Here is a 25711-nt window from a genome sequence, read left to right as displayed (position 1 = left end):
TAAAAATGGTTTTACTGAGCTGGTAGCTGAGATTCTGGACTTTCTGTGGATACCACACATGTTTATAGTTACATTTACAGACCTGACGCTAAACCCGGAAATGAGACGTTACCCCTTAACTTCTGGTAGCGGAGGCTGCAGGTGAAGCCAATACAGTCAAGCTAAGAATGCAGATTTAGAGAATTTATAGACCAAAAATCTTGATAATGAAGCACTGAAGGTGCATGGATGGAAGTTATTGTGCATATTGTAAATATTTCTATCTCCTCACCATCTAGAAGCTGTGAGATTCTAATCCTGCTTTCTGTCTGTTCACCTGATGCTGATATTCATCACATATTGTTCCTTCTGTGTTTAGAAGGAAGCAGCTTCACGGCTTTAAATTCATCCTGCTGACTTTTTACCTTTTAGTTAGTAAATCCTGAACATTTCATCCTTCTTTCTCATAAATATTTGATTTTATAAATATATATGAAGAAAAATTTTAACTGTTGCTGTTTAAAGAGAAAACTGCTGCTAAATCTGTTTATGTGTTTGATGCAGGGGTCTGCAACCTTTTCAATCCAAGAAGCCATTTTTCCCTCAGCCAGCTAAATAAAACTCCTTTAGAGACGCAAATGTTACAAGACTTTTCAAAAAGGCAACTTAATATTTTTTTTAATAAAGAGCCACCATAAGATATTTGTTATTTTTAAAGAATCACATTTTTATTTCCATTTTTAGGTTTTAAAATAAAGAAAAACATTAACCCTTTATAAACAGAAGATAGACAGACTTTCTAAGGGATGTAGATATTTGTGGAAAATTATGTTAAACAAAAAAAGTACCTGGTTTCCAACCTAATGACCAGAAAGATAGATTAAAAAAAATATTTTAGCCACGTATTTAGAGGCATTGTGGAAGTTTCAGAGAGACACTTGCAGCTCCAGAGTTGCAGGTTGGAGACCCCTGATGTAGTGTTTGTAAACCAAAATTTACTGCATTTTCTTTATAAAGCCGTAGGCCTTCTTTTAAAGGAAAGAGACATTTTGCGTGTAACAATGTGATTAATCGCGATTAAAAATTTTAATCGTTGCCCAGCACTAGTAAATTTAATTTTAAAATGTACAATAATCTGGTTGCATAAGGGTGGTAATATATAAACTACCATTATTATGTCTTGTCTATTGGAAGGTCCATCTTGCCAGTGTGGTTCATGTTCACTCTGATCCGCTTTACCCTGGATGCTAGTTTAGATTCATTTTTTATTCTTCATAGATACTAAGCCTCAATTTCTTTTAAATTGTTATTAAAGTCTTTTTTTTCACCTGCCTCCTATTCATTCCATTTATGGCCCCATCCTGGCTTGTTTGTTAAGATGTTTGGCAGCAGAATACCATGAGAGTACATAAGCAATATTTCCAGATAGAGTTTTTGACGTAGCATGTTGACCTTGTTATATTTTTCTACTGTATCTGTTGCTGCTTTTCATGGTTTTAAAAAATGAAAAACAACACAGCAAAAGATACATTACAGGAATTGTATGGGATGATTAACTGAGAGTGTGAAAAGACAGGTGGAGAGACACCAGGTTGGAATGGGTGGAGAAAAAGTGTCGGGTGTGATGTGGGATAAAAGCGCATCAGCAAGAATGAAAGGAAAGATGCTGGTGAGACCGGCGGTGTTGTATGATTTAGAGACAGTGAACCTGAGGAAAAGACAGGAAGCAGAACTGGAGATAGCAGAGGTCACTTGTTAAATGTGTTGGAGGTAAAAGCAGTGAGGCCAGACTAAGATGGTTTGGGTATGTACAGAGGAGGGATTGGATATATCGGTAGAAGGATGCGGACGTTTGAACTACTAGGTACGAGGTCTAGAGGAAGACCAAAGTGGAGATTTATGGATGTAGTGAAAGAGGACTTAAGTTAGTTGCTGTAAGAGAAGAGGATGCACAGGATAGGGTTAGATGGAGGCAGATGAATCGTGGCAACCCCTGCAGTGAACAACCGAAAACGAAGTATCAGCAGTATTTAAACAAAACGGACAGATCATTTCTTCATAGATTCTGATTTTAATTAAACAATCCTTCAAACAGTTTCACCTAAATTCCAGCTGCACACTAAACTCAGAAGCAAAGAAATAAATATTATTCATCCTTGGCTGATGCAGGTTCACTCACCTGAAATCCCCTTTGTTGTTGTTTACTCTGTCAGCTGGGCAGTAGGGGGCTGATGTCTCCACTACAACTATTTCCATCTGCTGGGAAGTGTTCCCTCGGGAACTGGTGACCAGGCACTCCCAGCTGCCAGCAATGCCCACTTCGATGTTGGAGAGGATAACCTCACTGTAATAGAAGTGCAGAGATGGATATATGTGAGTGTGTGATTTCACGTTATGTGCATTTGTCTGGCATGTGCACTAGTGAGTTTCTTTTTTGTTTAAATGAACATTTTTGTTCTAAACTACAAGATGGTTACACATTGATGGTTAAAAATGCTGCAGTATTGGGATCAGTTTTATTTAGGAATACTTTGGGTGCCATTGATTAAATCTGATTTGGGCTGGTGAATAAAGTACGACAATAAGTTAAATAGAATAATGTCCTTTCCTGGAATGGATAATAAGTATAAATCTGTGTTTCACAACATCACATGATTTTAATAGACCTTGTGTGTGTATGAACATGTGCCAGCTTAAAATGTTTGATCATTACTTAGGCTTATCTTTCCTACTTTGTCACAGTGATTTCTATCTCAAAGGCAAAACCCAGATAAAACAAAGGATGGTGAAACAATAAAAATGCAGATTGTTTGTCAGGGAAAATCTTGAGGGTTTTACTTTTACAAAAAAAGAAAAGTCATCAGCAATTGCTAAGCAACACGAATAACTATCATTATAAACTTTATATAAGCTATTTAATGACTTAATTAAGCTGCATGTCTTCTTAATGTATTAATAACTTAGTATAAGCTTTAGTATATCCCAAAGTACTTTATAAAGCTTTTAAATGCAACCGGAGAACAATGGGAATGTTTGTCCATTAACATGGATGTCACTAAAACTTACTAAAACCACCATCTGCTCCCTGGGTACTGAAACATGGCAGCCCACGGCTCTTTAATAACCTAAGGATGCAGATCCCAATTTCGCGATCAGGATCAATAACATGAACATGATTATTATTGTGAATATTCGAAGAAAGCAGGCTTGAATCCCAGAAAACACTTAACAGAAAGTGAAAGTCATCTACAAAATGAGAAAAAAATGTTTTGCTTCATTGTCTCCCTTCCAATTTTCTGTGTCAATACACATGTGAACCACAATATTTAGGTCTGAGCCTTTTTCAGCAAGTATTTTACAAAGGGCGGCGAAAAAGAACAAACCCAAATAACGAAAAACACAAAAACAGACATGAAATAGTCCTGACCTTCAAACCAAGGTTTATTTACCTGCCGCGGTTCTGTGTGGAAAGAAAATGGAGCACCAAACCCACATCATTACACCGGATCCCAGTCTGGGTATTCCCTATTCTATTCTAATCTAGTTGTGAATTCCACATCAGGGTGAAAACCTCAGTAGAGGTAATAAGAGAAATTCAACCAGAGTGGAGAAAACTGAACGCATCCTGTTCTGTGACTGCAGTGCAAGAGACGTAACTCGTTTATACAACATCTCCATAAAAAAACCATGCCATGCTCTCACGAGAACTCATCTCTACTGTTTGTTGTTTAGTAAGAGGAAAAGCACAAATCAGATGATGATGTTATCATTCCCAGAACCAAACAGAAAGATGACTTTGCGCTGATGACTTTCTGTGGGTGAGTTTTAAAAAAATGGATGAAATGAGTCCTGATTTCATCATCTGCCTTTCTGATTGCTTTTCTGTTAGGTCCTAAATCACATTTGAACACTTTACTGAGATGAGGACAAAACAAATGTGTTTTAATATGTTTGCGAGTGGACTGACTGAATACATGGGCTAGCTTATCTAAGATTTAAGCACCACTGGGCATTTTTAAGTCAATTTGAGCCCTCATTTAATAGTTTGAACAGGAGACTTCTGAGTCATCAAACATTTTATGAAAGACCCTGCATGCTTTGCAGGACCATACTTTACTAATTTAATGCTCTATGCATAAAAATATTATATCAAATCCAATCCAAGAACTTGTTTAAGGTGATCCTGAAAGGTAATACTTCTTTATCCTGTTTCACATGCTGAATCTGTCTCACACAATGTCACAGTCTTTCCATCACTGACCCCTCTTTGAAACATCTTTCCCTATCCAGAGGGTGCATAGTTAGTTTAAAGTGTGAATCAGCTTTAAACTGAAACCTTCTGGGTTCAGTCCAACTAACAGTCTCTGCAACAAAACTGGGATATAACACGCAATGAGAATATTTACTATCTGAAAACCTTATCTATACGGCTAAAATACATATACTCTCTATTGCAAGATAGAAGCCTAAATCCCTTAGTCAGGTTACAAGACTATTTGTACAGAATAAATATTATATGGATGTTGCTGTTATTCAGAGAATACACCTCAGTGTCTGTTTTATTATTATGTTACATCATATTATGTTATGTAAGTGGCTAGAAACACCAGTTATTCATGATTCAATTGTTGTGTATTAAACAGAAATGTAGGCGTTTGTTTTTGGTGTCAGAAATTTCAGGCTGATAGATCTGAACATGTTTTTAAATTTCCGTATATTACTGTTTTTTATTTATTTTTTTTTTTTTGGTGGAAGACAGTCTTGACTGCAGCATGAAAGTATTAAAATCATTATCACGGTACAATTCAGCCTTTATTGTTAAATTGTGAAGTTATCCAGCCTGGATCAATGTGCTGTGATGTACACTGTGTTTTGTTGGGAGATTAGATTGGGCCTCACATGAGTAGAAAACTCAACAATAAGCTTCATTGTTCAGTAAACAAACCAAAACAGATCAGTTTTATGTGAGCTGTTACAAATAAGGCTTTTAAAACTGGCCAATTTCAAGGTACTACCAATATAGATGATTTTACTGCTCACCCTGACCGGCAATGTTACAGATGCAGCTCACACGCTGCACTTCTCTTCAACCATGAACTATCTGCAGAGGTGGACGGTTACATCATAGTTGAACATGGGCCAATTGTCTAAATGCTGGGAAATGCACAGGGAAATAACCCTCCTCCTTTCCCCATCCCACCCTAACACACCCAACCCCCTGAGCTCACCTCCCTTCTCCTCTGAACCCTGCTACTTCCTCCCTGTCTCCCACTGAAGACATTTTTTGAGACAGCCTGATTGCCATTGTCCCCGCTGAGCTGCTACAACAGGACAAAACAAGAAAAGTAGAGCAGCCAGTTCAGTTTTCTTAAAAAAAAAACAAAAAAAAAAAAACGGGGTCATTTTCACGTGATAAAAATACGAAGAAATGGTGAAGATCAGAAGGGCAGGGACACACACAAGCCACACAGAGCCCTGGCCTACATCCACAGTTAACACTGCACCATTGTGGAGCAGCTCCCTGAGGACTCATTAGGAACATTTATTCTTGCACTCAGATTTCCAACAATTTGTTTACATAATGTTGCTTATTCGACTGTAAACTTTCAATCTGTCCTCAATATCCAGCAAAATGTTCCAAAGCTGTGACATTTTCATTCAAGCTTGCTGACCTGAAGTGATGAATTTGTGTTTTCACACAGCTTAGGTTTATCTAAAATATTCAGATCCCAAAAGGAGTACACACATTCAGGCATGTGTGCCCTTTTGTTTTCACTCTAATATAATGAGAACACTATTCCAACTGTAGAAGAATCCATTCAATAAGTTCCCTGTTTAACTTACTCCCTCCATCACCTAAAACAGTGTATTATGTGGAATGTTAATATTAGCATTAGTATTACTCTTAGTACTCTTGCTGGCAAACAGTAAAGTGATGAACCCAGAGGTACAGTAAACTCTTTATAATGTGTAAAAATAATAAGATCTGGTCGCTTTAGCAACTGTTACTGCATTAATGATTGTAGACTGATAGATTTAAGACAGGGTAAAAAAAAAAACAGCCAGAAGGAATAAAAATAAAGTAAAAAGAACAAAACAAAAAACAAAAAAAAAAACAATAGTTTTAACAGGCTTTCTTTAAACAGATATAACACTTTTGTGTTTGAACTTTTTCTAATAGTGCATAGCTTCTTACCCATACCCCCTTACCCTTTTTATTGGGTTCGGGCTGCTGCGTGTCCCATTTATCTCTATAACATTTGTAAGAGCTAAAAACCTGCGAAAAACCACACAACAGAGAAGATGGAAAGATCATGTGCAAGAATGTTGCCATTCTATAAGAGCCAGCTCTAGCTGCAGCTCAAGACCTAGTGGTCCATCTGCATTCTCAAGGACAAAGGACACTCTTTTGAGGACAGCAACATACGGATTTTGGACAGAGAAGACAGATGGTTTGAGAGTGGTGTCAAGGAAATCATCTATGTCTAACTGGAATACCATCTCTGAACAGAGGAGGTGATTTCAGGTCTCACCTTCCCAGCATCTATACACAGATTTGACTCTTTTGTTGTATAAATGTTCCTCTAACACTTAAACTGAAAGTGAAACTCTCCACCAACTGGTTAGAGCAGTGACGTGCGGTGGAGTTCATGGCTGGTGAGACACTGATTCTTCTGGAGTCAGATTTACAATTGTAAGAAATGAAAAGAGCATCATATCCCATCAGCATTCCTCTTCGTTGGTGTATGAGTGTGCCCCCTTGAGGTGAGGCAGAGTACTGACTGCCTCACCTATTCATCAGCAGGAATATTTCTCTCAACCATACATTAAAGACATTACACAGACTGTAGAGAGTCATGGCGTATAACAAAAATTTCTGTAAAGTTCATATTGGCGATGTGCTGAGGAACAGAAACAGTCACGTGTCATGCAACCCAGTTTGTACTGGATCGTGCAGGCAGAGGTGAGGCATAGCTCGTCACTGCTCTTCCGGGGTTTCTGTTCTGTATTTGATTGGGAAATACTCAAATTCTGCGATTTTTACTCAATAAAATGTCAAAAACATGTACAGTCGTACTGAAAAGCATTTTTAACACAGTGGAAAATTAAATGTTTATTTTATGTACTTTTTTGCATTTTTATCATGATAGGTGATGCATTGCCTCATCTGCCTCTCCTGACGACAAGTCACTGGGTTAGAGTTAAGAGATGACTTTCAGGTGAGCTACACAAAACGTCTTCAAGAACCAACACAATGAAGTTCAGTTCACTTTAAGTTTTGACATTTACCATTACCTGGATGAGTGAGAATCTACAGCAGGACTAAATTAAACTTTTATTATTAGATTTAAATGTATGTATTAAATTTATGTCAATATTTTGGTATCATACACATCAGATGTGTCATGCATAAAAAGTCATTAAACTAAACATGATTTGCCTTTTTTAAAGATGTTCTTCAAGCATTCATTTATATTTATATAACACTGTATGGACCTGAATTTGCATTTCCTTTTTCATTTCCATTAATCAGTATTTGATAAAATTTAGGGGATTTATCTTTGGAACAACCTACATCAGTCACTGCAGAATAAAAATATCTCTTTATTTAAGAAGACTTGAAATGCTGTTTGATTAGTTTCAATTTGCAACACAGCCTATTTTATCTGACTCTTAATTTCCTTATTTTTTATTATTTATCTTTTATTAATGGTCCTGACTATTATTTGTCATGTTTTTGTAACCTTGGTGTTTTTAACATTTGTTTGTTAATTTTAACTGTTTAAACAGAAGCATTACCTCTCAGCTTCTTTCCTTCTCTACAACTGAAGAAATTAAAATAAAAAAAAAATGAAAAAAAATAAGAACAGAGAGTTTATATATAAAGAAAAAAACAGAACTAACCAAGACAGGAAAGATGAAGAAAGATCCAGAAAGATATTTTCCTTTTTTCTTTGCTTTGAGTAATAACTCCAAAGCAGGTTCCTCATTTTGTACCAGATTAGCCTGATTAAAAATGGAGAGGATTAAGAAAGATGCATCCACAGTGTCTTCTGTAGTTCGCTACAGGGCTCTAAAATGTTTGATTAATGAAACATGAATCATAGGCTAGTCCCACCACTGCCTCTACCACCGGCACCACTAATACTGGGAGTTTGGCCTGACACCATTACTCAGCAGGAGTCTGGCCCACGTTGCAGAACCATCAGGCCCCGTGGGGTCTGCTTCTTTGCCGCTGCTCCTTGTGAGCATGTAAATGGAGGGGGTTTTTGGCTCACCTGTGCCAGACAATAAAAGCTATGATAACATAGCACAGTGTTATAATATGGGGGAAACTGGACGATGCAAATAAAAGTCATATTTTATAATATTACAGCTATTTAAATAAGCAAGATACCATGTCATGCTTTGCAGTGTTTACACTGGCTGCTTGCCTGACTCACACTTAAGCTGAATTTAGTCACTAAATATCTGGGTTTCACCTTGAAAGAGGTCACTTCGGTGAGGCTTTGGTATCTATGCTCACATTGCTGCAACACTGCAACAAATCCAGGCGAGGCTTTAAGCCACGTGCTAAATCCTGTGTATTCAGTCTTTCCCCTCTGATGGGCCATGCAGGGCAAGGCTGACTGACTCAGAGGACAGTTATTCAATGTGAATGACATCAACATGGACAGTAACAATATATTGTCCACTGTGGTTGAACAAATTGTCCAAATTTTGCGCATTTATTCATTTACATTTTATTAAGCAACTGCAGGACTGGTAAAGTCAGAGCACTCGTTTTCCCCAAACAGCTCTCTCAACACTGCAATATAAGATACAGCAGAGGGTGAAGGGTGAACTTAAGCTTGTCCACAGCAGATTGTTGTTCTTGGACCCAACTCGGTTATATACTCATCGGCTGTGGAAATAATGTCTACACTTTGCAGGTTCCTACAAGAGGGAGACATTGTCAGGTGCCAAAAGAAACATGACCTAAATAGGTTCCACCTGGGGAGAAAAACAGCATTATTTGTGTGCAAAGATTGGTCCACTGGGTAATTTAAAGAGGGGTCCTAATAGGAATGAGTGTGAAGAAATTCATTGGGACACTGAGCTGGAATATAAAAGTCAAAGCTCTGACAGATTCAAAGATGAAGTACAGTCAGTCAGTATGTACATAAGAAAAAAAGTAAAATGCACATGTCAAAAGTTGAGTTGGTTTTTTTTAAGTGGAAAATGTACAGACACACTCTTCAATAAAAGCTTTAATTTCTGAGATTAATAAGTTTTGTTTTTTGTTTTTCATTTCATTCAAAGCCAAAGAAATCCTGGGGCTGTTTTTTTACCCCATTTGTTCCTATGACTAAAAATGAGGAAGCATTTATTTTTGTTTATTTGATGTTTACATGACAAAGAAATCCATGTAACAAAAAAAAGTAATTTCCCTGTTTCAGTGTGGTATGAGATTTGAAATCAAGGCTACAGGTGGTGTGCTAGATGTTGGTTTTGACATGGTATGCCTTATATTACAATGTGTCACCATGTGGGCTTTAAGGCAGATAATATTCTTGCTTTTAAAAAGGTAGGGTAGGAAATGTTTTCCAGGAGCATTATTTTATGCTTAAAATCCCCTTCACACCCCAATTGCAGCCAATTAAATGCTCTAACACACACACACTCACACACACAAATAAATAAATAACCTGTGGACAGGACTGAAAATACCATCCAATCATTTTAACCGGCCCGTTCGATTGGTTGGTGATATTTTTATCAGACTCAACTGCCATTTGTCCCTCCCCCCTCAACCCCTCTGCTCGTACCCATAGACTGTATCTAAAAGATGGAGGGAGCCTCCGTGACGTTACCCGTAGGTTTCTGAAGAGCAAAAGTGAAACTCATTGGGCGGTTTCTACCCATCGCCGTCTTGGCAGCGTTACGCCTGCCGTCACTCCCTGAAAATACAAAAATGGGCAAGTGGCGGAGCTGAGAGGGGGGCTGTGAGCGTGGGGGTGGATGATTGATGTCTATCCAACTCCGAGCTGCCTGTAGCTAAGAGCTAACTGAGCCAAATCGGATCTAACGTGAGCTAACCGGCTAAAAATTGTAGGTGGACTAAAGCTAAGGCACACTGTTAGCCGGCTAAAAACCGCATTTGTGCTACACTCTCCAGTCTTGCTGCAAATATTGGATACATGTCAATCAAAAGGACACGCCCCTAATTATGCTGAATTTTAAGATTAAATAACATCCAAACAGATGAGTTAGAAAAAAAATTCAGTCCCTCACAGTTGTCATGAAGATAAACTTAACCTGGGGGGATTTGCTGTTTTGGAGCCAGCCCCTAAAGGTTTCGGGGTGAACTGCAATTTTATACACTTCCGCATTGGCTTCACATTTCAATGACAACGACAGCAACAACAAAGCCAGAGCCAGAGCTTGACTAGCTTACTACATCAAATTACGGTACACACTTAAACGTAAGGGACATTATGGAAGAAAAGGTGCCTATATCAAGTTCGAAAAAGCAAAACTGTTTTGGAGAAGGCTACTTCCAAGAAAAAAAGCTGAAGGAGAGCCAAGCAAGAGCTCTACTACTTGATTGGTAAGATATCATTATGTCTTTATGACTTTCAGAGAATATTCATTGGTTTCCTGTATTATGTTGTAATTTTACCAAGTATCCAGTTAGAGGATAATATGAATTGAATTAAGTACAGTCTTAGTAATACTGTAGCGTTTATTTTTACCAGGTTAAGTAAAAAAAGTTTGAGACACACTACACAACTTTTTGCTAGATTTAGATTGATGGGGTTCAGACTGAAATTGGCAAATGTGTGAGGCGAACAAACCGTGCTCGACAGCACTTGCACTGTTTCAAATGTGTTTGAATTTTTCAAGGTGAATCTTGTAGTGTGTGTGGTTTACTGTCTCAACTAAAATACACACATCACCATGAGGAAAATGTTGGCGAAGGTTAGCAAATCGATGCTGCCCAGCGCCCGTGAACCCTTGGGAACAAGCATTGCTGGTTTCTGTACTTTAAAGGCATGGCTTCAGGGGGAAGTCTGAAAAAATGAGTTTGGACTTTCGAATTCTGTATTTTCAAAATGTAGGTTGCTCAAATTGTTTTTCCGGGATCTCCTACCCTAGCTTTAATTATATGTACAGGTGTATATCATGGCTTCCTCATGTGTTTTGGGTTTGTTTGTGTCCTCAGAAATTAACACTACGTGTTTGTAAATTGCAAATATGTGAGTAATTGGTGGGGGCAGCGATTTCTATTTTCTGCTGCTTATCCGGAGTCGGGTCGCGGGGGCAGCTGCCTAAGCAGGGCAACCCAGACTTCCCTCTCCCCGGCCACATTCACCAGCTCATCCGGAGGGAGGGATGTAGTCCGTCCAGTGTGTCCCGGGTCTTCCTCGGGGCCTCTTTCTGGTGGGACGTGCCCGGAACACTTCACCAGGGAGGCGTCCAGGAGGTATCCTCACCAGATGCCCGAGCCACCTCATCTTGCTCCTCTCGATGTGGAGGAGCCGTACCGATCCGCCTGTCGATCTCCTGCTCCATCCTTCCCTCACTCATGAACAAGACCCCGAGATATGTGAACTCCTCCACTTGGGGTTGGACCCTATTGCAGACCCGGAGAGAGCACTCCAACCTTTTCCGGCTGAGGACCATGGTCTCGGACTCGGAGTGTGCTGATTTGCATCCCAGCCACACTCAGCTGCGAATTGCTCCTGTGAGAGCTGAAGATCACGGCCCGATGAAGCCAACAGAACCACATCATCCGCAAAGAGCAGAGACCCAATCCTGAGGCTATTGAACCGGATCCCCTCGACACCTCGGCTGCGCCTAGAAATTCTGTCCATAAAAGTTATGAACAGAATCGATGACAAAGGGCAGCCTTGGTGGAGTCCAAGCTCTGACGCCGGTCATACAGGGACAGGACAGCTCGTACAAGCGGGTCCGGCACTCCATACTCCCGAAGTACCGCCCTCAAGAGTCCCCGGGGGACACGGTTTAATGCCTTCTCCAAGTCCACAAAGCACATGTAGATTGGTTGGGCAAACTCCCATGCCCCCTCAAAGAACCTGAAGAGGGTGTAGAGCTGGTCCACTGTTCCACGACCGGGACGAAAACCACACAGCTCCTCCCCAATCAGAGGACCCTCCTCTCCAGCACCCCTGAATAGACCTTACCAGGGAGGCTGAGGAGTGTGATCCCCCTGTAGTTGGGCAGCATAGAGACCAATTTAACTAGATATAAGGTCACAGTACTGACAGTGGTAAAGATAACAGAAATTTTCTGACAAGAAATGACACGTTATTGGCCTCATATAGCTGCTGTAATTGTTTTCTGCCATGATCTTAAAATTAACCAAAATACTAAACTCTATTGTCTTAATGTTTATTGTTTTTGTTTTGTTTTGTTTTACTTACAAATTCAGCAACTATCTAGTCTGAGTTACACAGTGTTGTTAGTACAGCGTGTAGTACCCGAGCAACTATAGTTGTGTCCCAGTTCCCAGATAAAACTAAGCACATTAAAATCTAGTGACCCAACGTGGAAGGCCAGAAAACCTGTACTGGTGGTTAAATGAAGTTGATTATGGAACTGATGGCTTATTTATGATGCATGGGTAACATCCATATGCATGCAGTCAGAGCCTTCTGTCCATCTTCTGTACCTTTTAAATGCACGTGATTTTGGTCCTTTTTTCGAGAGCTTCTGGATGTTATGTTGTTATGGCCAGCCATAACAATATGGGGGCAGTGTGGCGCAGTATACCTCACATGTGACCAGCAAAAGGAAGGAAGAAAACTTGATATTAAATTTAATGGCTGCGCAAACTACTGACTACTGCAGTATCTCTTTCTAAGGATGAACTCTTCCACCTTCTGCCATGTTTGCCATTGTCTGAAACTGATGGTGGAACTTGAAGGCGAACTCTCAACTCTGCACTGCCCTCTAGTGGATGCATTGCCTAACAACCATGCTAAGAACGTATAGACGTACCCACTCACATACGTCACAGGTGTCAAACTCCGGTCCTCGAGGTCCGGTATCCTGCAGGTTTTCATTGTTTCCCTGATCTAACACACATGACTAAAATTAATGGGCTATTGTGAAGAAGTTGACAAGAAGCTGTTGGATCCATTTGATTTTATTCAGGTGTGTTAAATCAGGGAAACAATAAAAACCTGTAGGATACCTGTCACGAATGGCGGGCGTCAGAGGAGATGAGGACCCAATTGCAGGTAGACAGGAGGCAGAATCGGTGCAGGTTTATTTCCAGGATCCAAAATAGGACAAAACAGAATACTTAAACCAGAGGGAACTGGCAAACGTGAAGGGTGAATGATGGGGATCCGACAGGGGACAACAGAAAACCAGGGGTACTTATACACTGAGGGAGTAACAAGACACAGGTGAAGTGGATGACTAATCAGACCAGGTGAACTAACGAGGCAGGAACAGAAAACCACAGAACACAAGGGAAAACTAACTAAACATAACCAGAAACCCAAAAACATGAACACAAAAGCTTAGAACCGTGACAATACTGGCCCTCAAGGACCAGAGTTTGACACCCCTGACATACGTAAAGGGATCATATGCGAGGCTTTACTTGTTGAGTGTCTGGTTTGTTACATGATTTATGCAACTCCGGATAAAAAACAGAATTTATTGTGGATATTATGTACATATCAACTCATATTTTCCAGCTGAGCAAAGAGATAAAAGGATATGTTGTCATATAAAAATAACCTTATATAAATATACTTTAAAGGTCCCATATTATACACTTTATTCCCAATCTGAGACCATTCATTAATATCTAAATGAAATATTTCCGCCATGGTATGGACAAATCGACCCTCAGTTTGAGTGCAGCGGCTTCTCTTCACCTCCCTCTTTTTAGCAGCTTCAGAAATGTGCCGTTTATGGTGGGCGGAACCCTGGTGGAGCAGCTCAGCTGTTGGCTCCGCCCATCGCATCGCCTGTCATGAGGTGATTGACAGGTTAATATATTTTCAAGCTATCAGACTAATAAGGCCGAAACGATAAAATAACTGCCAGCTCTTACCTCTCCAGCTGTGTCACGGACAGTTGGTATTGAACCTGGCTCCAGCTTCAAACGGTTGGCGAAGCCTGCTTTCCATGCCCCCATGTTGTGGAAACAGTCCTCTTTGAAATGCTGGCCACAGACATGCAAAACCTTTGGAAGTTTTCCGGGTACATTTCCTCCAAAAATAAAATTAATCCACTCAGTCCTCGTGGGTTCAGTGGATGGAAGTAAAAAAACGTTTTTGTGTTCATTTATGCAGCCACAAACAGAACAGTGCTTCTGTCGCTTAGCCATGTCCGCTAACGAGGGTTGCCGAAGAGGGAAAAACACTGGGCGCTAGGTGATTTTTAGAGGGCGGGCTTTGAGAGCCGGTAGACGGGTCCATCGCTCTGTGGGGAGTGGTTATTGTCCCTTATGACGTCATAACGTACACGCTTTCAAACAAGCTCATTTCAGCGCTTACTTCCCTAGAGGTGGAGCAGGGGGGAGAGAGAGCGCCTGAAAGAGTTTCACACTTACGGGTCTCCTACACATGCGGGGGGACCAGTATGACTGTTCCAAAACCATTAAAAAGTGAATTTTGCATAATATGGGACCTTTAAAATACATTATACTTTTTTTCTCCCCTTTCTTACAATAGCTTTTCTAAATTCTATTGGCACAAATCAGATCTCACCCTGCTAGGCAATAATAGTGCAACAGTACGCACCAAAAACAGCAATGAAAATTTAAATTATTTAGCAAAAATTATTATCAAAAGTAACAAAACCAATTAATAACTAATCAGACATTTATCTACTGGTACAATTATCATGAAAAAAATGTAAAATTTAATTTGTGCCTATTTTCCCTCTAAAGAAAAAAATAATAAAATAAATAATTTGGAAAGTATATTTGGCCACAAATATAATTTTTTTTACAATATACAAATCTGGGGCATGTGGTAACTCAGATGATAGGTGGGTGCCCCAAGTACAAACACTGAAATTTCTTAAAAGCCCACTTTCCTGCCCCTCTGTTGAATAAAGGCTACTAGAGCTAAAAACTCCGAAATATACACACATCTCTGGATAATGGAAGGAATTAGTAATTAATTCATTAGTATACAGCAGTATAAAGTTAAACTATTCCAGTAAAATTACCATAAATTGTAAAAATTATACTACAACGCCTCAGTTTTCACCACTGCTGTAACTGTAGGCCCCGAGAAGTGAGTTAACAAGTAATCCACTGATCAATGCTAACTTGAATAAAACAAACATTTACAGCTTCATTCACAGTTGGGGAAAAATGAACAAACAAAACAAAACAAAAAAAAAAAAAAAAACAACAAATCACTACACAAACTTTAATGCAGTTTCCACTGCGCTGCACCACAGGGAACACTGGGACTGATCACCATTTGGGTAGTGCATTATAAAAAATACAGTGTCTGTGGCATTTGTTTCAAGGGATTGATGGACCTATCCAGAAACTAAGCTGGAAAGTAGTTGGTGTTCTTACCAAATAAACCACACAATAAGAGGCATTCTGACCCTGATGACACAGGGAAACATATTTCTATCAGCTCTCCATCAATATTTATGTAAGAGAGGCCAAGTCAGAACAAGCAGCAGTTAAACTGAACAATGTGCTCCTGCATCTGAACCCTGCTGCTACAGCATTATGTCAAATGCGTTTACTAAAATACACACACACACACATCTGCAAGTGCCGCAGACCACCACGAAAACAAACACAGGATGAGGCTTGTGGCAGCATCCACCATGACAAAAATGTGCAAACGCGAGTGTTGTCCGTCTACTTTATCACAGCAATTATGATTCAGCATATGTTCCTCTCAGCATGTGATCAGCTATTGCTCCGCCAGTGCTTCGGGGGGGGGGCGGGGGGCTGGACGGCCAATCTCTGGAGACGAGCTGCAGATTGCTCTGAGGTGTTGGAGTGCTGCCAAGCCAATTCTGCTCTGTCCTTTCAGATCTTTATCAAGGGCACCAATAACAAAAGGTAAATCACAGCTCCTGTGAGTGAGTGAAAGATAGAGAGGAAGGGTGTCTCAGTGTGTGTAAATACAACATTACATCTGTGTCTGTGACTCCTGTGCAGTTTCATCTTGCTCTTCCACAAAAGCGCACATGGTTGATTTTCTGTGCAACATAATCAAACTGTTTATGTAGCAGAAAATTTCAGCTTAATTGCTTACTAACATCCTTTGGAGAGTGTGTGTCTGTCAGAGCAACAGGCCAGTTGTAAGCTAATCAGCACTCAACCCAATCCATCCTCCTGAACCCTCCTCCTCCTTTCTCCTCTTTGTGTACCTGGTGAGCAGGCAGCAGTCATGAAGCAGAGTCTCCTCCACATAGATCCCCTGATCTTCCTGAGTGGTCACTATGTGGCCATTGTGACGCCATCGCAGCTCCACTGATGGGTCGAGGTAGGAGGCGGTGCACTGCAGTGGGAGCCGGTCTCCACGAAAAACGAGTTGCCTCTGGGAGGGGATGAGCTGGAATAGGGGCATCTCCAGAGGACCATCTGCAAAATAAAAAGGATGTTTTGTTTTTTGTTTTTTTCCAAAAAAAAAAAATGAGAAAAAAAAGGTCAGGTAAAGTGGAGGTATGAGGAAGTCTTCCTCCATCTTTGAGAGAAAATGACAAACCCAGAAGGGGACAGCACATCTGCATGGGTTGGGATGCCTTCCCAGTGGTGGAATCATAATCAAATCCAACATGCACATCCATAAACACAGACTCATACATACCCTTAAAAATACCAACACATAGGCAGAATAAACACATGCAGTGATGGTCACAGTCCTGCACCATCATTTACATGTTCTTTTCTAACCAAGCAATGACTGCTGGTGATAAAAGGGTGCAGCCTTCAGCTCCCTGAATTCCTACTATGCTCACAATGAAAGTCTTAATGCAGCACCTGTGATAAGATTACCAACTATCGGACTGTAGATTCCACAAGCCCCTCCAGAATGAGGTGATAAAAAGAAAAAAGGTTGTTATAATGTCATGTAATAATCATGAACTGATGCATCGATATGGGCAATGACCAGTTATTGCTGACAGCACATACCATGTTACAAGTTCTTTAAATACATGTATGGCCTTAGAGGTGCTCTGAAGGACAGCTTGAATGAGCACTTTCTCTTCATGCCATCTTTGTGTTAATCCAAACTGTTAGTATGAAAAGCTCTAGTTGCTTTATGTGTTGCTTGAATATTCATTGGCTGGTCCCTGAATGTCTCACAAACTGACAATATTCTCCAACAAGAGTTATGTTTATTTGTGCCAAAATTTAGCCTATGTGGGGACAAAAAATCTGTTTGCAACAAAATATGGTGCAGGTTCTGTCAACCTGTGGGGTAAGGGACTGCTTTGCTGCCTTTGAGACTTAATAGATCAACTAAATCAAAGTTATGGTGACTGTTGAGGCATTTCACAGTGAGGTGTGTTGCCAAGTATCAGAAAAGTAAGTTTGAGGTAAAGGTTTTTGCTCTTTCAGCAAAACAACCCACAGTACACGGTGGGTTGAAGGTGCAAAGGTGAACTATAATAAATTAGAATGCAATTAATAAACATAACTGAGGATTACAATGAGCAATTTGAGGATAAATTAACAAAATATCTGCTTAAAAATTTGAATATTATATTTATATTAAAATAATTAGCTATTTAATTCTTGCACATAGGCCTGTTCCTACAACCTCCAATTATCCAGCTCTGTAAGAAAGTTATTAAAGAGATGCAAGACAGAACTTATAAAAAAAAAACTATGTTGAGGTATGTTTTATTAATTTTCTGTATCATTAAATCAATAAATGTGATACCCAAGGACACAAACCTGTATATAAAATTCAAAATAATGAAAGTAATTATGCTTGATAACCAGAACATGCAGTGGCGCTACTGTGTTGTAGAAGCATGTATGGAAAGCAGAGCCTTCTCAGGTAACGTGTGACATGTCATGTTTGCTCTGCACTTCATGCCTGAGCTGTTGCTCTCTTGCCAGCAGTGTTTAAGAAGCATGTGGCCATCACTAGATGAGTCAAACAGATGCCTCTGAGCTAAACACAGGAAGCACCTGATCCTGTCAGGAAGCAGCACGCTCCTCAGTTCCCGCTCATTTGCAGGCAGCACCTGACCTGTATTATGGGAGGGCCGAGGGCTCATAGCAGGAATGTTTGGGGCAAAAATCTGTTATCCATCACTCTGCAGAAAGCAACAGATGGATCTTCCATAGCACATCTTCATAAAAACGATAGTCAATAAATACCAGTCAAAAAAAGAAAAAGAAAATATTTTCTATGGTATGTGAGTTTTGATGAGGGATTTTGTACCATTTCTCATGAAAGGAATGTGGTATCAGCTGCTGAGAAATAGCTACACAATCCTAACAAGATTTTGGATGCACTGTTTTATGACTTTCCTTTACAAAGTGCAGCCATGTGAAAATAACCACCGAATAACATAAAAAAATGTAGTTGTCAGGTCACCACAACCAGAGACTGCTTGTTGCCAAGTGAATAAATAAAGTAGTGCAATATGGACTTGTACTGTGGAGCAGCGAATGGAAGCCAAGTACGGCAAGTGCAGAGAGCCCATAACGTTATCACTGTAATCCCATAATGGATGCTTTAAGGTCTGAAAGGAGTGCTCTTTCTCCTGCTACTGGGTTCTCTCTTGGCTCTTTGTCTGTGGACTGTGCAGAATTACCCTGTAATTGCTTTGGATTGTTTTGTGTAAATGAAAAACCCATCCAGTTAGGATTACAAGGAATAATGAAACTTGTAAAGTGGGAAATGTACATGGCACACAGCAGAAAACATTTCTCCTGATTTGTTCTTTGCTCGCTGTGCTACATCATGCACACAGTTCATTTTCATGTATGAGCCTTTCCCTCACATGTGCACAAACACACGGATATACCCCGACATTTCAAGATTTTTTCATCCTTCTGCCATGTCCCTGTGTGAGAAGAAATAGAACATGATGCTTTCACATATGAGATACATTTTCTCTATGGACCAAAGCAAGAAGGAAATAGAGAAATGGAGGAAAACAGTGAAAAAAGGTTTGTGGAAGAATCCAAGCTAAAGAAAGAAAGACGTTTCTTTTCACTGTTGGCAACAGGTTTCATTTGGTGAGTAAACCATTTTACTGTCACAGCGAAAAAATACATATCTGTACTAATCTTTGATACTTTGCACTAATGTGCTTTTTTAATACTTGTATATATCACAAAAACTACAAACAATCCTCCCCATCCTTTCCCTCTGTTGCTTTGCTAGAGTATGTAGAGCTCTCACGTGTAAATTGATAAGTTTTACTGTAAAAACATGCAATGCATTGCACTATAACGTGATACATTTTGTGGTGAAATTGTGGAAAATAAAGGGTATTCATCTGTGCATGAGGTAGATCAGAGAAATATCTAATTTACCAAGTGGGATTAGGTTGTACTTCATAATAGGCTGAGACATGGAGACATTGGACCATAGTGAAGCTTGGAGTGACACTGTGATTATATTAACTTAAACCAGGTAGGACTATGCCTTCGTGTTGGCAACTTAACTCTCCCAGTGGTGCAAATAGCCTGTAAAACTTTTATTGTAGTTTAGAGAAGACAGATAGGCCATAAGTGTAACCACTGGTACATGTTAACGAAAATTAACACATGCACATATCATCTCATTGTGCAAAGGCAGGTAACATACAGTGTTGCCCATAACTGTCCCACATTACTGTGTGTACAACAATAAATTGGAGTACAAAAATGAATCCTTGTTAAAAATGGAATCTTTCTGCTTGTTGAGAATAATCTCTATAAAAATGATAAGGTCCCTTTTATATTCTTTAATTTGGGTGTCGAGCTCAACACATCTGTACTTTTCTGCTCGTGGTGTAATAGAAAATATGAATCATGCTGCATAGTTTTTATACAAGGGATCTTCCATTTTCCAGAAGAACAAGAAGAGATCTGAGACTGCACACCAAAGCTCCTCCAAGGCTAAAAGAAAACATCCTGGATCCAGAACAGGAACTGGATTCAGAACAAAAGCAAATTACTTTTCAGTTAGGTCACGCCCCACCTCAGGTAATATTTCCATGCAAATCAGACCATAACTGTTTAATTAATCATGCTAAAAACAAACTGTACAGAAAACATGACATGCTTTGTGCAGATAAGTACAGTTCTGAGGTAACAAATGCTCCATGCTGTATCCAGACAGTATTCGGTTGTTGCAGAGCAGTCAGTCAACAATCTGACCACCGGCTCAAGTGTTATACTGCACGTTTTATTGAATGCACTCTGACAACAAATAGAAGGCACAAGGGAGCACAGCTCATTTATTTTACCAGCAACAAGAGCTGCAGTTTATCTGAGGATTAGAAATACCATCTCCTGTAGCGCAGGCTATTTATTTGGTTCTTTGAAGGCTACTGCTACATCCTAAAGTGGCAAAATATACCTAAAGCAAAAACACCAAAAGACATTGTATCATAGTGTTGGGTGTTACACTTGGACTCCAGGAAGACAAGGGGATGTTTAACAGATTTATTTACAGAATGGAATATTGCAGATACACATACAATTACCAACAGGGACGTGAGGACTCTGGAGACGGAACGGGAGTGAGTCCTTGAGGTGTGTGGTTTAAGGTCCGACAAGGAGTGACTGAACTGGTGGGGTATATAAAGGACTGGGGAACAAAGGAAGACAGGTGTGGCAGGTTGACTAGATTACTGATGAGAGGATGAGGAACAGGTGTGGAGTGCTGGAGTAGTGGCAGGACAGATTGTAACATTGGGCAATTTCCCTTACAATTTTTGACAAAATCATTGCTTTTATATTAGGTTTGTCAAACACTTTACAACAGGTAGGATAACAGATGGGGAAAAATAGATTGTTGGATCTATTTGGACCAATTATGGTGCTAAATCTGGAAATGTAGTAAAAGTATATTTCATATATTTTCACCTGCCTCCATGCCATTTTTTTTCCTTTCATCAAAGTTAATCAAATTCAAATTGTATATCTTCAGAAACTATTAACTACAGACTTAAGATCTGAAATTCACTAACATAAAATGTGTACTGTAAAATGGGTGTGTGGTCTTATGGAATACCTGCTCCGAAAAAATAAATGTATAAAATTATTTCATTAATATATTCAAATTTCCTTAAAAAAATAAAATAATAAAAAAAAATATATATATCCTGTAGTTCAACTATATTTGTTTTTCATTGGGGGTTTAATTTATATTGTTGATATATATATATACATAAGGATAAGAACAAGCAGTATAAATGATACAGAAACACAACTTTGCTTGTTATTGACAATTACAGGAAATGATGTCACAAATTTTCCTTCCAGATTAAGTTTATCTTATTAACTTGCTCTCTACTAATCAAGTATTCATTAAATACTTTTTAACTGAAAATTCAAATTTAAATATCAATGTGTTGTTAGATTGAAGTAGTGTGGATATAAAAAAGCCTATTGTCTCTAATTCAGTATCGTGTTTTGAGAACAAAAAGCGGGTTTAGTGAAACCGCTGAGTTAGTTGACTCCGAATTAAGGGAAACTCTCGGTTTTCGGTTTCACAAAGCGAGTTCAGTGTAACTCTGAGTCAGTTACTGTGGCAACAGACTCCGTGAAGCTAACCTGCTCGCTGGCAGGTTTTCGTCAACTAACCCCGAGTTTGTCCTCTTTAGCTGCAGTCTGCAGACTGAAGGAAGTGTCAGACATGGCGTGTCCTTTTCTTGAAGAGCCAGCTGACATCAAAGCACAATTACTCTGCAGATATCTACTTAGGGAAAGGGTGATCAGACTCCGCCTGGATGTTTTATCATTCCCTCGTGATAATTTGTTTGAGCGTTACCGTTTTTCTGCACAATCGATCATGTAGCTGAACAACATTCTCAGCCCTCATATTGTTCATATGACACATCGTGGACATGCTCTCAGTAGGGAGCAAGGAGTGACCCTTTTTTTCACCTATTGCCATGGTGAATCATGTTATCTGTGGTCTTTTTATCTGCCCATGCATGCACTGTTCTCAAATGAGGTACCAGGAAGGAGTCAACGTTTAATAGACAAAAAACTTTGCTACTGCAGGATACTGGAAACGCATACCAAAAACAGAGAAACAAACTGGACTGGAGAAAGACAAAGTAATGATGATGATCTGGCAAAACACAGAAGAAACCAGGGAAACTAACTAAATGAGGAGCAGGCGGAGCAATCAACAAAGTTAAACCAGATGTACACTGCACAGGAAGTAAGGAGAAAAGAAGATACAGACTACAAAATAAGACAAAAAAAGCACAAGACTCAAAGACAACAGAAATTAATGAACTGTAACAAAACACCATAAGCCATGACATCCTCCAGTAACTGAGTGCCAGTTACTTTAGGATCTAACTTCGTACATTTTCTGTAATTTTGATAAGCAGACACTGGTTTTTTTGTGGTTGATAAACATATGCAAATGAATTACAATTAAATTGATTTTAGTTTTTATGGCATTACTGTTGATGAAAAAATCTTTACAGTGTAATTTAGCTAGCTAACACTTTATTGCTTAGCATCAGGTAGCTAAGTGAAAAACGTGTCACAAAGTGGATGAGTGAATGTTGGAGACCACCTTAATCTTTCTCATTATCAAAATCATATATCACATTGTAAAATGAAATATTAACCAATTAACACTAGAAAACCCAGAGATTTCTTACCCCTCTACCATGCCCAGAGTACAGCCAAAAGGCTGCCCGGTTTGAAATTAACAATTCAATGGCCAACAATTAGCACCTTTACATTTGTAAACACAGCCATTACCTGCCGTTAGCTGTTCAAGCATACTACTTGGGGGGAGGAGTGTGCTTGAAAAGAGCCTTGTAGTCTGCTTTCAACTGTGCTGTATAGTTTCACTCACCACAAACGGTATATGTGCTTTTGACCATTTCTCACATTTTCATGTACCCTTTATTGAGCATTGGTCATGTGAGTTTTCATCGTCATCACACTATTGTACGCCCAGCTTGCTTTCAAGTGAGAGATTATCACGTTTCTGTTTCCACAAAGGCCAAAAGGAAAGCATAATCAAGTATTTCAAATGAGAGATAATTACATTCCTTTTGACCTGGGAACAGAAAAGCAAAATCAAAACTGGTTTCACCACATTGTGGGATTGTTGTGGGTGCTTCACAAATTGGTGAAATGGTGGGCGTCGGTGTGAACGACTAAACTAGGTAACTGAGGTGGATAAGTAGCTCACTCACAGCTTCAAGATTTTCATGGTGAACAACGGTAAGCCAAGAAGTGAAGATGCCAAAAGTCTACAGCGCTCAGCAGGCTTTGGACATGATCCTGGATCATGTCAACCCTTGCGACTCAGATGGAGATGATGTCGTCCTTCAGATGAGCTCAGATTCTGAAGTTTCTTCTGATGAGGAGACTTCACTGCCCCCAGTAAAGAGAGGTCGAGTGGAGACCCACACTGGGCCAGTGGAGAACGCAAACGATGGCACAGTATGGTGTGAAGGACAGGTGGGGAGGCCTTTCAATCAAAGCCCAGTAGAACCATATGCTACAGACGGAGAGCCGACAGCTTTGGTCAGAAGAACGGTGTCCAGTCGCCTACAGAGCTTCCTCTGCTTCATCACTCTTGACATGCTTCGAACTGTTCAGGAGTGGACTGTTCAGCATGGACGTCGGACAGAGGAGAGCAGTTGGTTCATGGCCGTCCCTGAACTAATGGCGTTTGTTGCCATTCTTCTCTTGCGAGGGGTAATTAGACTTCCATCACTGCGTGACACATGGTCTTCAAAACTGGGCCACCCACTGATCACCAGGATCATGGCTCGAAACCGCTTCCAAGACATCATGCAACACCTACGCTTTGATGACATGGACACACGTAGTGAACGAGCTGAGACTGACAGGTTTGCTGCAGTTGCTGATATTTGGAGGTCTTTCGTTTCCAACTGTATCTCATCCTACAACCCAGGCAGGCACATCACCATTGATGAACAACTTTTTCCGTCATTTGTCGTTGCAGCTTGCTAGACAGGTTGTGCTTACACTGGTCTTAGAAATATTGTGCTGAGCATCTCCACTGTGCAGGGGAAGCTGGTGGACTTCCTGGTGGAGCTTGCCAGTGAGCTTGCACATTCTTATTTGGGAGCCAAGAAGGTGAATAAGAGAGTGAGAGTGAGCAACCCCCCACACCTTGGCCAACTTGTGGGGGGTTGCTCACAGAACATCTCATTTACAGAACAATAGTGTCGTTCACACCTGAGTTAGGATATTAGCTAAAACTAATCCAGCCATTTGGCTGCCCTCTGGGCATGGAAGGTAGAAACGCCAAATGGCTCAGCTTTGGTTTTTCTAGTGTTAATTGCGTTGCCCTAAAAACCCCAGTTTGGTACCAAGTTAAGATCCATTCACAATCAGCAGGGCTTCACAACATCATGGATGTGTTCTTACCGCATTTGAGTTGATGTTCTCGTAGTTGGCGAAACTCCAGGCCATGGAGGTGGGTGGGGAAAACACAGACTGTGTCGTTACCAATCCTCACCGAGTTGCGTCGAGCCCAGAGGAGCAGCCACTTCAGCTGACAGTCGCAGAACAACCTCTCAGAGCTGAAATGCCTGAAATACCAGCATCAGTCACAAGCCACACTTAACTCACTCTAAAGGTTTTAGTTCTAGCATGTTTGATGTTTCAGGAAAGCAACTGATGAAAGCTAATTGTGGTTTAATTGGCTGTGGTCAGATTGTCACTCACTCACCCAGTATATAGTGTGTCTATCCACTCGCTAGACCGGTAGATAGGGTTACCTGAATTTCAGACACTACTTGAATGCGAAGCTTCACAATTGTGCATCAGATACTGATAATTACAAGTTATGGGCTCAATATCAAGTCATAAATATTTTGCAGTTGTAAATGAATGCTTGCACATTATTTCAGAGTTTGCATCTGTAAATCATCCTGTCATCCTGTAAAAACAGCCTGTCTGAAAAATTTAAGTTTGCAAATGTGCAAAAAAGGGTTTGCATGGTTGTAAAAAAAAAGATTTCTATTTGTGGAAAAAAATGAAGTTCTTTTGTGAAAATCCTGTTCACAGATGCAAAGCACATAACTGCATGTGCAACTTTTATCTAATTGGATGGTGACAAATCAAACTATCCAATCAGAGAGCAGACAGCTTCCTGACCTCCCTGCAGACTGTACACTTCATCAAAAAACATGAAAAGTTTCAGTTGAAAATTTACATAGAGCTACAAAAAAAGTAACTTATTGTAATGGCTGAGTGGACAATTTAAACATAGTATATAGGCACGCCGTCCCAGGACAAAGGCATTATTGGCAAGTGAAGAAAATAGTACCTGCAATGCAAAAAGCCAACAGCTTACTTATTTAGAATATTAACAAGTTAAAGTGTGTTTGCCTTACAGGACTTTCAGAGCCACCAGGTGAGTAAACAGTTTGGCTGTCAGAGTGGAGAAGATGTTTCCAGATAAATTCCTGTTTATGGAAAAGAGAAAACACACACATCCAGAAAGGGGTTACAACCCAGACATAATAATCCCACACTACTACATTTTTCATGCATTACTAAAGCCACGTAAAAGGTGAAATTCCCAAAAGAAAC

The 25711-nt window shown here is 39.9% G+C and overlaps 1 protein-coding gene across 2 annotated transcripts in view; it reads right to left on the bottom strand.

The window, feature by feature from the left end:
- LOC121655127 (adhesion G protein-coupled receptor A3) overlaps nucleotides 1–25711 on the bottom strand; it is a 204533-nt gene that overhangs the window by 137507 nt on the left and 41315 nt on the right. For both annotated transcript variants that reach the window (XM_042009561.1, XM_042009562.1), the window contains exons 5-8: nucleotides 25513–25584; nucleotides 24542–24705; nucleotides 16357–16570; nucleotides 2159–2323 (exon numbers count right to left, since the gene is read on the bottom strand). In XM_042009561.1, the coding sequence (XP_041865495.1) occupies nucleotides 2159–2323; nucleotides 16357–16570; nucleotides 24542–24705; nucleotides 25513–25584 (615 nt within the window). The remainder of the gene's footprint in view (nucleotides 1–2158; nucleotides 2324–16356; nucleotides 16571–24541; nucleotides 24706–25512; nucleotides 25585–25711) is intronic.

This window comes from Melanotaenia boesemani, chromosome 16 (genome assembly GCF_017639745.1).
Source record: "Melanotaenia boesemani isolate fMelBoe1 chromosome 16, fMelBoe1.pri, whole genome shotgun sequence".
Lineage (NCBI taxonomy): Eukaryota > Metazoa > Chordata > Actinopteri > Atheriniformes > Melanotaeniidae > Melanotaenia > Melanotaenia boesemani.
The sequence above is the reverse complement of the archived record's forward strand: the minus strand, read 5'-3'. Positions and strand labels throughout refer to the sequence as shown.